Consider the following 15,686-nt stretch of genomic DNA (forward strand, 5'->3'; position numbering starts at 1 on the left):
ATAAATTACACCCCTTTTTAGCACTGGGACTCTATGATGCATTATCAATCTTTATCAAACAAATAAAAAATACTATCAACCTAAAAATTATAGAGAAGCCAAGGTATTCATTCATTCAATTAGTATGTACTGCTTGCCTGCTATGAGTCAGCTGTTTGGCTAGTTGGTGGAGAACCCTGAGTTAGTCAAGAACCTTGCTTTCATGGAGCGTACAGCAATTTCAAGATGGCAATTCCTCCTTGGCCAATTTTTAAGCCAACATCACTGTGCCGAAGGGCAGGGAGCACCGGCTCCAGGCTCAGTAGCGGCAGCCAGTGATCAGGCCTACTAGGGAAGGGAGGTTGGGCTGATCCATGTCAAAGCTTCAACATGGGTTCACCCCCTCCTGGACCAAGACTGACAGTCAAAGAAGGAACCCTGAGAGAGTACAATGGTTCCTGGGAGCTTCCTTGGCCCTGCGGGGCAGTTTCTATGTCATCTTTCTTTAGGTTCCTTGGGGGGAAAATGGGATAGACACAAATGACTGAGAAGACAATCAGCAATTTCTGAGAGTTAGCTGGTCTTGAATCTTATAATTAAGAGAAAGAACCTACTATTTAACCAAGCTGTACCTCTGAGAAGACAACTCTAAAACCCTGTGAATGTCACAGTATAGATTATGGTTCCTGAACATACACTGCCACCATCATTACCAGTGTGAACACTGTGACGCACTTGGGTTAGGTCTGACCTGAGAACTCCCTCCTGATCCGGAAACAACCTGCTTAGGGCTCAAAACACATGTCCATTTTATTGTAAGCTAAATCACATTCACTTGAAAGGTACAGTGAGGACTGTTAATTCAGGGATATAAAAACCATTTTGTGTTATTTCAGGGATATAAAAAAACTCATAATAAATAGAAAGATGGTTAAACTCTATGCTACCTTCCCACAAATAAACAGCCATTTAAATGAAAAGATACAGACCCCTACGGACTTCTCCTTCATCTTCCTTTATTGTTTTGCCACTCAGTGAGGTTAGCCTAATCTCCTTGGAACTAGATCCCTTTTCATACTTCTTCAGGTTGCTAAGCAGACACTCAGTGTGCTGAGTGTGACAGTCTGGTGAAAATTTAAGATGGCTAGAAGATCCTTTAAATCAAATTTTAGACTCCATCATGTCTATAATAAAAGTAGGGAACTTACATTCACAATGTGTTACTCAGCCAATGCCCCAGCCACATGTTACGTATCTCACCTTCGATACAGCTTGGACTGTCCGAAAGTCATAATTACCAGTGGTACATGGAAGGTGGTCAAGACTAGAATGATCTGGGAAGAGACAAAAGCATGCAGTCAATAAGAAAGATAGTCCAATTACATGCTTGCATGTGATGGGATTAAATCAACATCTAAAAATTGCCAATAGCCCTGCTCTGTGGTAGCCTACACTGTAGTGTCAGAAAACCAAGAAGGACCACGTTCCTAGGGCTCACAATGACTCAAGATCTCAACTCATTTTGTTGAAATGGTCCCATCACATACACTTGAAGTAGTGAGGCAGAGCTAATCAACTACACATTATAATAAAGGAAGGGTTTAACTATTTTGTATCTCTATTATCGTAAGATATTCTCAGGCAAAGATCATCCCTCTTTCTGCTTACAGAGGCTAGGATAGTATGGTGTTCTAATAGAGGTCACTATGTCATATACATTTGCCCTTTTCTTCCTCTCCTCGCTGTTAGTTCTCTGTGAAATTAATTTTTCAAATAAGTACTTTTCTAGACACAAATATGCATGAGGAACAGACTCTGATAGTAGATGAGTACAAGAGGCTATGAAGTCTCAAATAGCCATATAACAAGAAGTCTTAGAGATACCAACTATCTTAGACAAATGGATAAATCATGGAAATTGGTGCACTACTCAAATTTTAGAAGAAACTGAGACATAGTTAAAGACATTCTACCGGAAGTTTAAAACTTAATGAAAATAAGACATTTTAACTTTCTTGTCAACCCCAAAATTCTATTTCTTTTGATTCCTGATACCACCGTCATGGGCCTCAGTGCTATGATGTAGACATTACCAGAATATCAGAGGGTATGAGCTGTGGCCCCTGCCCTTGTTCAGACACAAGGACACAGAGCTGGGCCACGCCAAGCCCGGACTCAAGCCCCGAAGACCCGAGGCCACCCTTGGTGCGCCCTCCTCCTGGGAGGCTATATATACAGGCGTACACAGGGTAAGGAGCTGACAGACTCTCCCTCCATGCCGCCAGTCCTGGCACTGGCTCCCCCATGGCAGGGGAAGAGACAACAGATGGAGCTGGACAGCCGCGAGCCCACGGGCGCCACAGTCCTTCAATGCTAACTGTGGGAAAGGACACAGGAACAATACAGTTTGGAGGAAAAATGCCAAGATGTGCAATGTGCAGTTTTCTGCTGCTACACAGGGGTTTTCCCAAGTATTGTGAGGCTCCCGTCGGAGCACCCGGCACTCTCCTTCCTCTTTCTTCTTCGTGCTCATCTTGATGCCAAGCAGCCTCCAAAAACTAAAAAGGTGTCTATCTTGCTATTATGGAAAAAGGTGGTCACAAGATGTTCCCAGTTCTAAAGCAAAACCAAAACAAGCACAGCTTCCTGAAAGTCTGTACTGCAAACATGCGCTTTCTGCAACGGAGGTTGGAGACCATTTCAGAAAGTAACAACATTCAGCGTTTAAACTCCTAAAATCCCCATCTTCTTCTTGCTACACTGAGTTAACAGACTCAAAATACTACTTACCCCAGTGCCATCGCCAACCCAGGACAAGGATACTGAGACACTGAGATCATCAAACACATGCTATAAGGGAAAAAAAAAAATTTATTTAGAAATGACATCTGTCTTCCGATCTCTGGCTTCCTTAAATAATTCAGAACACTATTACTTTCAAAGTAATTAAGTTCATAATTATAAGGGGGTATGAATTCCCAGAAAAATCTGGGAGAGCCAGGACTGAACTACTTAACCCAAATTACAAATAACTTGGACATTTTAATTCTCTCTCATACGAAGTAAGCCAAGCAGATGAATTTTCTTACTGCACCAGATGGGGAGATGGAATAATCTAATTGCTTTCTCCAACAGAACTAAATATAAAGATATAGAAAATATTCTTAGGATGCTTTAAAACAAGAGATCACAGCCCACACTGACAGAAATAATTGTAACCCAATCGGCATAATTTGAATTCTTCTAGGCAGCCTTCACAGTATAGTTAATAGATGGATTCCTTTTGCTCCTAGGCTAACTCACTCACTCAAAATGGCAAGGAACAGAAGCAAGAGTCAATGCCCTGTTTCACCTTTACATAGTGACAATGGGGGCACCTGGGTGGCTCAGTCCATTAAGCGTGTGACTCTTGACTTCGGCTCAGGTCATGAACTCAGGACTGTGAGATCAAACCCCATGTCAGGCTCTGTGTTCAGTGAGGAGTCTGCTTGAGATTCTCTCTCTCCCTCTGCCCCTCCCCCTGCTCTCTCTCTAAAATAACAAAGTAAATCTTTAAAAATAAATAAATAAATAAGTAAATAAATAAAATAGTGGTTGGTGATGATGATGAATTATGATAGAAGAACTGTCTTAGCAGTTGTGGTAAGACTGAGGAAAAAGAAAAGGGAAAGCTGGTATATTATATCCAAGATACGGTACGCATGTTGGCATGTAGTTATAATAATCATCACAGATGCTTTAGGGTTTTGGTTTTTAAATACTTTCTCTATTTACAAAATAATACATACCCATTATAGAAAATGTGGGCAATAATAGGGAGGTATAATAAAGAAAATATAAATTATTTATAATCCTATCACGCAGATATTCAAGGCTAACATTATGGGTATAATCTTCTAGTCTATCATTTTTTAAATTAAATTAAATTTTTTATGTTATTTTATTATTTTTTTAATTTAAATTCAATTAGCCAACATACAGTACATCATTAGTTTTTGATGTAGTGTTCAGTGATTCATTGGCTGCGTATAACACCCAGTGCTCATCACATCACGTGCCCTCCTTAATGCCCATCACTCAGGTACCCCATTGCCCCTCTCTATCATTTTTTTAACTGATAAAGAATTCCAAAAAGGCAATACTGGCACTTAGTAAAAATTTCCAACCATAGACAGATGTATACAGTCGATCCTTGAGCAATGTGGGGGAAAGAGGTGGCACCCCCAGCATGGTCAGACAGTCACATATAACTTTTGACTCCCTCAAAACTTAACTACTATAGGCTACTGTTGACTGGAAACCTTACCAATATCATCAATAGTAGATTAACACATTTTGTATGTTATATGTACTATATGCTGTATTCTTGCAATAAAGTTAGAGGAGATAAAATGTTATAAAGAAAACCATAAAGAAGAGAAAATATATTTACCAGACGACGACAACAACAACAACAACAACAACAAATCACATGTAAGTGGACCCGTGCAGTTCAAACTCACGTTGTTCACGGGTCAAACGTATAATAAAAAGTGAAGATCTTTCCTCTTCGATAACCACGTGCCCCACCACCTCAAGCCCCACTCCCCCGAGCAGTTAACAGTTTAGTATATATTTTTGCTAAATGTTGACGATTATGCTTTTCACTTACAAAGACTTATTATATCTTATGAAGTTTTTTAATCTTAAGCATGCCCTCCTTTCCGAGTATGAGCAGTTCCTTAGAAGCAGAGGCCATAACTTTATCCTTCTTAGTATTCCTTGTGCCTGACATGACACTTTACACCCTCCATAAGTATTTGCTGAAAACGGTTATACATCCTTCCCCAACCACAAGCTCCGTCTCAAAATAGAACACGTCCATAAATGGTGGGATGCCAGCCGCTTGGTCACTGCAGCCACTACCCCAACGGAGAAGTCTGAAGAAATACGACTCAAAACACTAACTGTTTTGCTTATCTTCTCATTTTCTTTCATGGTCCTCCTGAACGGGTTTCTGTATTCACCTATGTTATTTCCCCCCGGACTGTGAGTACCTGTGAGATCAGCAGAAACTCTTGTACAATCTCTGGAAATGGTACAATCAGTGCCTCACGGAGGGCTTGCTTGCGAAATGCTGCTTAACTCTCAAATGCTCAGGCAGACCTTCTCACAGCCTCTGCAGGACAGAAAGGCCACTCATACAGGTAAGCTGGCTAAGCATCTGAGAAAAAGTAGGGCTGCTAGAGACATCTGGAACCAGCAGCTTAAAAACTGACACAGCAATGTGTCTTGTAAGATATTCCATGCAGAGCAAGACGGCCTGTTCTCTTGAGTGAGGATATAGTGTCTGAAATTACATCAATGAGCTCCTTGAGGAGCAGGAATACCCAGAGCTCCCACAGGCACCAGAGAGACCACATGGGCTCACAGTCATCTAAACACAGGCTATCTTTCCAAGGAAGGCTCTGGTCATCACAACTGACTAGGATAAAAGAAAAATTCCATCACTGGAGTCCTGGCTATCTTGATCAGGCCACAGTATAGTTAGTCTTGAGCCAATCAGGATCTGCAACTCTCGCTTTTCAGACAAAGCTCTACACACCTGACCCAGCCAGTCAATACACATTGGCATTACTCATATTTTCCTCTTGCCCAGGCACAGAAGGAGGAGGGTCATTAGATATCACCAGCGACACCCAGCTTCACCTGAACAACTCAAAGCATAGTTGGCCTCATTTATCATCCAAAGAGTTCCTCTGGAAATGTAGGCCAGATTTATTAACTCTAATTGTGGTCTTCTGCTACCCTTAGCCCTCTCTCCTTTCCCTTTCCATAACCAAGTACATTTTACTTTTGAAAACACACAAACTCATTGGAAAAAACCCATCTCTCTATGGCAAATGCAACTAACTTTTTATATTCCAGTCTTTAGCATTCTTATACTAGTGAAAGTAAAAGAGAAAAATGAAATCAGATCTAGGGCCGCCTGGGTGGCTCAGTTGTTAAGCATCTGCCTTCGGCTCAGGTCATGATCCCAGGGTCCTGGGATCGAGCCCCACATCGGGCTCCCTGCTCAGCGGGAAGCCTGCTTCTCCCTCTCTCACTCCTCCTGCTTCTGTTCCCTCTCTCACTGTGTCTCTTTCTGTCAAATAAATAAAATCTTTAAAAAAAAAAAAAAAAGAAAACGAAATCAGACCTAACAACAGACCAAACCTCAGGTGGAAAGAAAAGGTCATATGGAAAGAAAAATTAACCCTCGTCTAAATACTATTCTGGTCTTGCCTTAAAAAGCTTAAAAAAAACAACAACAACAACAACAACCAAGAGCAAAAAGGACCAATCCACTGCCAAGGAACCTAACTATGCCCCAGACCAAAGTTCAAGATATTTATAGGAATATAAAAATATCTAGTACTAGAGAAGATAAAATTCACAATGTCCAACACTCAATCAAAAAAAAAAAAACCAGGCATGCAAAGAAGAAAACAGGAACCATAATGAGGAGAAAAATCAATCAAACTGGCCCAGAAATAACACAGATAATAGAACTAATAGACAAGGACATGAAGACAGCTGTAATTATACTCCACAGGTTCAAGAAATTAGAGAGGGCGCCTGGGTGGCTCAGATGGTTAAGCGTCTGCCTTCGGCTCAGGTTATGATCTCAGGGTCCTGGGATCGAGTCCCGCATCGGGCTCCCTGCTCCTTGGGAGCCTGCTTCTCGCTCTGCCTCTCTCTCTCTCATGAATAAATAAATAAAATCTTTAAAAAAAAAAAAGAAATTAGACAGTAGATTGAGCATGCTAAATAAAGGCACAGAAGATATGAAACAGACTCAAACTGGACTACTAGAGATGGGAATTACAGTGTCTGGGGTGAAAATTACACTGGACCGCATTAACAGGAGAGGAGGCACTGCAGAAGAGGACATTAATAGACTCGAAGCCTTACCCATGGAAACTGTCCAAGTGAGACACAGCAACAAAGGCAGGAAAAATGAACAGAGCATCACTGAGCTATAGAGCCTCAAGTAACCTAATAGATATGTAATAGGAGTCTCTGGAAGATGGGGTGGGGGGAGGTGGGAACAGAAAAAAAAAAAAAAAGGAAGTAAGAGACCAAAGTTTCCCAGATTTAATGAAAAGTATAAACCCAGAGAGCCAAGAAGCTCACAAATCCCAAGCTTAAGGAGCACAATGAACACTACACCAAAGCACATCATATTCAAAATGTTTAAAACCAGTGACAAAAATCTTAAAAGCATCCAGAAGAAAAAATGACCTTACATACAGAAGAACAAAGAATCATAGCGGACTTCTCCTTAGAGTGCAAGCCAGTGGATCAGGATCTTTAAAGAACTAGGGGAAAACTGTAAAGATAAAATCCTATACCCAGTGAAAATAGTTTTTAATGCTGACTTTAGAAAAGAAAGTTCTGTTCTTCTGAACTTGTTTGCTGCCCCTTGGTATTACATGGTGGTTGTTCCTTTTCTGAGAGCCACAAGAGAGGGACTACACCAGTGCAAAAGATCTGAAAGATAACTGAAATCTCAACTTTCCGTGTAAAACCAACCGTTCCGGTTCCTAATGATCACAGCTCACGCGATCTCCTCCTAGATATTATTCTCACATCACTTATGGATGTTGCTGGTACCATAACTATTTACATATTTGGCTACCCCTCAGGTCACGCTAGGTAGTCTTAGATGGCAGGCACTGTGATCTGGTATTACCCATCAGGCCTAGCACAAGGTCTTATATGTCTTAAGTGCTCCACAAATATCTCTGTACAAGTCTATTCACAACCCCCTGCCACCAACATTACTGACCTGTGTGTAATCTTCCTTCTAGCACGGTTACCAACATTTCAGTAAATAATGGCTGAACAGGGATTCTTCCTATGCCCTTTCTGCCAGCCGAAACACTGTTAACACTAGGACATGTTCTGGGGTGCTTATACACCTAATAGTGACCTCACTCCTCTCCTCCCCACTATAATTACCATCAACTCCATATGGCCCAAACTGGTAAGGATGCCCTGCATGCAGCACCGGCCAGGGGCAGACGATACAGAACAGAAATGCACACATTTGAGTATGAAGAAACAGAGGTCTGTGCACTGAGATTTAAGCAGGGCGTCCAGAGGTAGGAGTGGCCACAAGCAATAGCAACATGGCGGGAGGAGGTTGTTGTGCAGGGAAAACAAACATGAGGATACACGCAAGCCTTCTGAGAAATGTCAAAGGATAACACAAGTAACATATTAATGTCATCCACCAGTCACGTGCTGAGTATACAGTAGATGTGCTAAGTGCTTGTTCAAATGAATAAGAATTTTAAGATCAGGATAGACAAGCTGTGGTGGGAATAGAAGGAAAATAAAATTACAGTAAAGGAAATGTGTACGAGAAGAACAGTACCTCTGACTGAATGCCCACAGAAAATGGAGATGAGGCCACAGGATCACCTACTCAATTAGGCATGGTTTCCAATGGTATATACAGCTGAACAGCATCAACCAATAAGTTATGGTTCAATTGTTCTAATCAAGGCAAAGTAAGATGAACAATAGAAATATGAGGAGAGGGCAAGGCTGTGTGGCTAGGAAGACCTGAAAGGCAGAATAATCCCTTTTACGAGGAGAAAACCCCAAACCTTCAGCACAATATTACCAATGAATAGCTTAAGATATTAAAATACTGAACATGTAAAAACATGTAGATATGTAGGAGTCGAGGAGTCCAGCCAACAGAAGGTACAGTGAATGTCTACCTCAAGCACTGTTGGAAAAGCGATGCTATATGCTAGCTGTACACACAACTGAAATGGAGAAGGTGGGGAGAGCTGAAACCCGTTTTACGTCTGGAAAACAATAGCTGTGTTGCTCCAATGTAGTATGCCTAAGAGGTAGATTCTTTAGCACAAAGAGAACATGATCTGGCCACTTCATATTGCTAAATGTCAGCCAAATGTACAATGCAGAAGCAGGTCAAAATTAAGGGAAACCATGTGAATATGCTGTTTATATGATGAACAGTCCAAAAGCCAGTATCCAGAGGGGCCACCGAATAAATACAGTAATTCCAATTACTTAATCATACCCTATGGTAGGAAGCTCAGAAACCAAGCAGTTTAAGACTAGCTATGTAAAAATGTCAGCTCGATTCAATCAAGAGCAGATGAGCATGAAACTTGCCACTTCTAGAGAGAGATTTATTAGTCTCCTAGCACGGTTACTGGCACAGGAACAGATAAGACAGATCAGTGGAACGAAACAAAGTCCAAGACTGGGCAAGGTTTCTTTTAGTGTATGATCAAGCTAGCATTTCAAGTTAGTGGTCGAAGTGTTGGAAAAACTAGCTATCTGAAAAAAATAAGCTGGATCCCTAAAGCCCTTCTTACCCCCACTCCCAAATAAATTCCACCTACAGCAAAGATTTAAATATAAAAATTCAAATCTTGAAAATCCTAGAAGTATGAGTGACTATTTTTATAATCTTAAAATGAGAAGACCATTTCAAAAAATGATGCAAAAACTGGAACCCATAACATACTACAGGAATTACTTGGACTACATAAAAAATTTTTTTAATGGCAAAATACAAAATAGCAAGTTGAAAAAAATGGAAAAATTATTTGCCACAAGACAAAGGGTCACTATAGAAAAGGGTTGTCAAGTCAATAAGAAAAAGACAAAGACCGCCAAAGAAAGTAGGCAAAAGACATAAACAGGCAATTCACAAAGGATAAGGAAATGGCTAATAACATGTGAAAAGCTATTCAATTTCACTAGTAATCCAAAGAAAAATAATGTAATGACATTTCCACCTTCCAGAAGAGCCTGACAGAGCATACCCAGTGAGGACACGGTGACCAGGCACCTGTGTGCACTGTGGGAAGGAGCGTATCACGTGCTACCACTTTCCTGCAGAGCTGCTCAATGATGTGAGTCAGAACTGAAAATGTCCACATCATGTGACCCAGCAATCCTACCCCCCCTACTTAAGAATTCATCACAGGGGGATAATGACACATCTTGACAAAGGATGTTCGTACCTGGATGTCTGCTGCGGCTAATAACTACTGAGCACTCCCTGTAGGCCGTCCACTGCGTGAAGGCATCTTAACACATTATCATTTAATCCATATAACAATGCCATAAGATAGCGCTCTCTCTGTATATTCTAGGTGAAGGATTAAAGCTTTGTTAAATATGCTACGACGTGCGATGAAACATAGTGGGTGCTGCTGAAAATGTTTCTGGTATTCACTGACACTGGAGGATATTCCCAATGTACTGCCTAAAAAGCAAGTGACAGAAGAGTGTGTAAAATCCTGTGTGGGTCCCTATGGTTAAAAGCTACCTGAAGGGAGGTCCTTCAGAAAATCAATAGCAACTGTCTCTAAATGGTAGAATTTATGGGGATACTTTCTCTTCTTTATAGTTTTTCTGGACTGACTGAATTACTCCCCCACCCCACCCCCGACTATCAGGAATTATGTTTAAAAATAAAACTATAGCGGCCCCTAGGTGGCTCAGTCCGTTGAGCATCTGCCTTCGGCTCAGGTCATGATCCCAGAGTCCTGGGATCGAGCCCCGCATCGGGCTCCCTGCTCAGCGGGAAGCCTGCTTCTCCCTCTCCCACTCCCCCTGCTTGTGTTCCCTCTCTCGCTGTCTCTCTGTCAAATAAATAAATAAAATCTTAAAAAAAAAAAAAAAATAAAAATAAAAACTACAGAAGTTATTTTTATTTTGAAAAAGGGATATATAAAAGAGTGGTATAAAAAGTATACATAGACCATGTCAGTTTATTCTTCCATTATACCGGCTAACGGGATGCAACAGAAGGTTCCAGGACAGGTCAGAGAGCCCCCCCGCTCCTCCCAGCCACACTAAAATGGGTGGTCTCGATTTAAGGTAGACTTCCTCATACCACATCCCAACGTCATTATTCACCGACACACTCACAGTCTTCCGTTCATCACCTGTTGAACAGTGATTTCTAATGTCCCAGATGGCACTGACAGCCATTTGTTGCCCCCAGTAGGGAAGCTGTGGGCAGCAGGGAATCGTTGGCTGGCATTTATAACCAAATTGGTTTTCAGGGACTCATTATGGTAGAAATTAGGGGACAGCTTGTACTACCTTCTCTGAAACACATCCACCTTGACAGCTGATGGTAAGATTTATCCATGCATTTATTGCCTACCATATTAGAGTCTGAGGTCCACACATTTTAGAGACCATGAATGAACACAAATGTCCATTTCTGTGGTCCTGTGGCCAATCGCTAGCTCCATCTGGAAAAAGAGAAAGGCCACAAAACACAACGTGCTTCGTGCGGATAACTTTGTCTTCACATCTAACTAAACCAGAAGCCTAATTAAATTACTGTTGCTATAGCTCAGAGAACTTAAAGTTGGTCATGCGAGTCACTGTAGCTTAGAAAGAAAACTTGGTAATGAGAAACTTCTGCCTGTCTTAGTTACATACCTGATCGAAAGTAAACTACTGAAAGAACCAAATGTGGGTCAGTTTCAGAGGGTTGGCCCCAGGTGAAAAGCCGCTAGCAGATGACCCGACCATTCTGCCATCAGGAGCCACTTCTCTGGCTAGTAACCAAGGGAATGAATCCCGTGACGGCATCCTTCACACCCATTCCTTCTTTGGACAAGTTCCTCTGTGTGTCTACCATGCGCCATGCCCTATTTGGAGCCCTGGGGAAATAGCAGCGAGAGTCCCTGTTCTGTGCTCATGGAGCATTTATACCCCAAAACACACTTCCTACAGAAGTCTAAAAATGAAGGCTAAGCATGCTAGACCTTTAATCTAGAGACGACAGCCTGTCAGAGTGAAAATACAACTACAAAAGTGGGTGTGAAAGCCCAGTCCAGTAACTCGCTGCTTGGAAAAACAGGCTCAAATTATTCTCTCTTGGGAATCCACTTCCTCAGAAGTAAAACTGAATTATGCTCCTTCGCTCAGTGGAATAATAGGAATCAAATGAAATAACATACAAAGGCAAGGCCCTGGTGATCCCATAGAAGCTGGAAATTTAAGATTCAGGCTTCCAAACCTCAACTAGGGAACACAGGGACAGCCAGGACACAGTGCTGTGCAGAAGAGGTCTGGGACACAGCCTGGGTGATGCTCTTGCAAGCAGGAAGGAAATCTTCACAGAATTCAGTTCTGTTAAATAAGGCGCTGCTGAGATCATAAAACATGAGCTAAAAATAAGATCACAAATGTTCCAGTTCTCATGGAGACTATTCTTAGAAATGAAAACGCTAAACCCAAAACATTACACAAGTTTTCATACCTACTCAATTATTCAGAGTTTTCTGCAAGGCAAGACGATACAGAGAAGAGCACTGGCCTAACAGTCAATCTGAATTTTATTTCCAGCTCTGCCAAAAGCTGTGTGAACTTGAGCAGCGCAACCTAACTTCACCACCAAGGTGAGGGGGCTGGAATGCCAACACCTCTAGTCCTTATAAGCTTTAAAATTCTATGACTCATCAATAATTTAACCACTCCGTTTGCTTTTCCACTGCTCTTTGTTTAAAACAAACAAAAACCAACTCAGCTTCTGGGCTCCACAATACTTTAGTGTTGAAAGGGGAGGGCAACAGCAACCTGCGTTAGACAGAAACCCCAATGACCTGAACACTCACTGGAAGGAAGCAAGGGAGACCTCTGATGCCAGGATCTGTGCAGTAGAAATCTATGCATTTGACCTCTAAGATAAACCTGCAGACCATCACTCTGTATCAATTTGCTAAACTTGTCAGAATTACCTACAATTAGTAATCCATTTTCTTAGGTCACAGAAGAAGCAAATAAAACTTAGGGGATAGTGTGTCTCAAGACAGGGTCAGCAGCAAAAAGAACAGGATATTGCAAGGGGATTATCATTTCTGCAGAACAAAAAAGTAAGCTTCAACAAGCAGACAATGGGCTGTTCGAAGAAAGGGGAGAAAATGGCCCCACATATCTCAACAGCCCTTGAGGGCATGAATGCCATACTGCATTAAAATACTGTGAGCGGTGACATAGCATAGTTTAATCTCTTCTTAAATGATCCAGGGTCATAGTGTTGACTAAGAAGGCAGAGAAATATTTTAGAAAGATTCCCATTAAACAAAAACAAAAAAACCTTTGGCACTTAAAAGGGTGGGCTTAATTTTGGAAAAATTCACTTTCATGGGATATCTCAATTCTCATTATGCCCAATAAATGAGCTAAATTTCAAAAACAGTTAGCATTTACTTTTTACATCTTAGTCCCACTTCAAAGAAAAAGTGATAAGTGATAGGCCCCTGTCGCCAGCCACTGAGCCACTGGGGGTGGGGATGAAGCCTTCACTGCCACCCCCGCCTGCTTCCAGATCCTTGGGCACACCAAGCTCTTTCCAGTCCCAGGCCTTCGAACATGTGGTTCTCCCTGTGATACTCCTACTGACCAAATTCTATTCATCTTCAAGTCTCAGTTTAAATAATTTCTCAGTGACTCAGTCCTTCCTAATGCCCCCAGACTAAAAGGACCTCTGTCAATTACTCTCCTGCCATTACTTTTGTTCTTCTGGGTACTTACTGTATTTATAGTTACGTATTTGTTTAACATTCATGTTTTCTGCTGGTTCATAAAAACAGGGGTCTTGTCTGCTGTGTCCCACCATCAGTTCCCAGGACTTGGGATCCAATACAATGCCCAACATCTAGAATGTGTGCAATCAGCAATTGTTGAAGTAAAGAATAACAATAATGGTAGTGAACTTGTACGGAACACCTACAATATATAATGTACCACTACTCCCTTAGAGGTGAAGAAGCAGGCTCAAAGAGGTTCCGTAATTTGCCCCGAGTCACACAGCTGGTAGGTGGCAAGGCAAAGATGCAAACCCCTGTCTGTCTGATTCCAGACCACATACTGAATGACTGCTCTTTCCCCAGCACGGTGTGAGGCGGAAATGGTGAAGGCAAAGCACGAGCATGGCCCCTACCTTTAAGAAGACTATAATCTGGGGAATAAACATTGAATAAATGAAAGTGAATATGAGATGGAATACTATAGTTAAATGCTAGCCTACACAGCAGGGGAGTAAAGAAGAAAGCCACTAGATCTAGAAGGGCATTCAGACAGGAGGAAAGCCATGTGAACAAGGATGGAGACACACAGAGCACATGACGGGCTCAAGGGCCTGGTGGAAAGGTCACACTAACTGGAAGAGAGGGTTAGCACAGGCCGGGGAGTGGTGAAACGTTAGCCTAACGAGAGATGCACATAAGGAAAAATAAGCCCACTAACATTCTGGTCTGCTGTGCTTCCAAGCAAAGTTCCTGAGAAGTATCCATCACATCTTGTTATTATTTCTTCAAACTTCACAGAGGTGGGTATTGGGCAAAGCTAACAGCCGCGGCTCAGTTAACAAATGAGGGGGAAGCCAGCAAGGGGCCATTTCAGAGCTGTCAACTTAAAACCACAGTCACTGACTCCAATAAACTAGAGCTTAATGAAGCAGAAGTAGTGATTAAATGAGAAGTAGTCTTATTTTTTTATAATAGTAAATTCTTTAAAACCATAAGTAAACAACTATACTATAGAACTTGAAACTTGAAACTTGAAACTACCAGAACCAAATGACCGGGGATCTGATGATGGTGAGATTATCATTTCTCCTTCATCTCCCATAGCTTCAGGAAAGACTAGGGTGAGATAATCTCTCTCTCACCTTATACCCTTGTTCTTAAAATCCCAAGTCCAAGGACATAAGTATACATATTTCTTAATCCAGATTTGGTTTCTATGAGTACCCATGATGATTCTTAGGAATATGACAGCCATGAAAAAAAATTTCAAGTGCGTAAACAAATATTTGAGCATCTAATGGGTAATGCATCAGAAGCTTTGGGGAAATGATCATTATAAGATATAATAAAGGATGAATACACACTAAATCCCACATCTCATTTAATCTTCACAATGATCTAACACATAGATATTAGGACACCCATTTTATAGATGAAAAGACCAAGACTCACTGAAATTAATCTATCCATGGTCACCACTCAAGTTTGAATCCAGCCAGGTCTGACCTAAGATCACGTTCCCTCTTAACCAGTGCTTCAAAGAACTGTCAATCATATTAACAAGTTAAAATTTTGATGTAATCATGAAGGTTAAAAAAAAAGAACACATACGCTTCTCATATTTCTGCCAATCTTGACTCACCCTCCTTCTTGCCACCCCCACCCAAGCCTGTCACCCAACCCTGCCAAGTGATAAAACCACTTCATCTCATGTATCTCCTTTTATGCACATGTTCCTCTGGAGTCGGTATTTATCAGGATCATTTGGCTGATAATTGGGCCCTGTGGAGTCAGTAGCTAGATGAACAGGCTTATTAAGAAATGTCCATCGACAGATGAATGGATAAAGAAGATGTGGGGGGCGCCTGGGTGGCTCAGTCGTTAAGTGTCTGCCTTCGGCTCAGGTCATGATCCCAGGGTCCTGGGATTGAGCCCCACATCGGGCTCCCTGCTCCGCGGGAAGCCTGCTTCTCCCTCTCCCACTCCCCCTGCTTGTGTTCCCTCTCTCTCTCTGTCTCTCTATCAAATAAATAAATAAAACCTTTAAAAAAAAAAAAAAAGAAGATGTGGTATATATATATACAATGGAATATTATGCAGTCATCAAAAGGAATGAGATCTTGCCATTTGCAATGA

The 15,686-nt window shown here is 41.6% G+C and overlaps 1 protein-coding gene across 3 annotated transcripts in view; it reads right to left on the reverse strand.

Annotated features, from left to right (window-relative positions):
- SORT1 (sortilin 1) overlaps positions 1 to 15,686 on the reverse strand; it is a 65,439-nt gene that overhangs the window by 41,242 nt on the left and 8,511 nt on the right. For all 3 annotated transcript variants that reach the window (XM_081815604.1, XM_081815603.1, XM_081815605.1), the window contains exons 2-3: positions 2,770 to 2,829; positions 1,240 to 1,313 (exon numbers count right to left, since the gene is read on the reverse strand). In XM_081815604.1, coding sequence (XP_081671730.1) covers positions 1,240 to 1,313; positions 2,770 to 2,829 — 134 coding nt within the window. The remainder of the gene's footprint in view (positions 1 to 1,239; positions 1,314 to 2,769; positions 2,830 to 15,686) is intronic.

This window comes from Leptonychotes weddellii, chromosome 4 (assembly GCF_054177405.1).
Source record: "Leptonychotes weddellii isolate Sample4059 chromosome 4, ASM5417740v2, whole genome shotgun sequence".
In the NCBI taxonomy this organism is placed as follows: domain Eukaryota; kingdom Metazoa; phylum Chordata; class Mammalia; order Carnivora; family Phocidae; genus Leptonychotes; species Leptonychotes weddellii.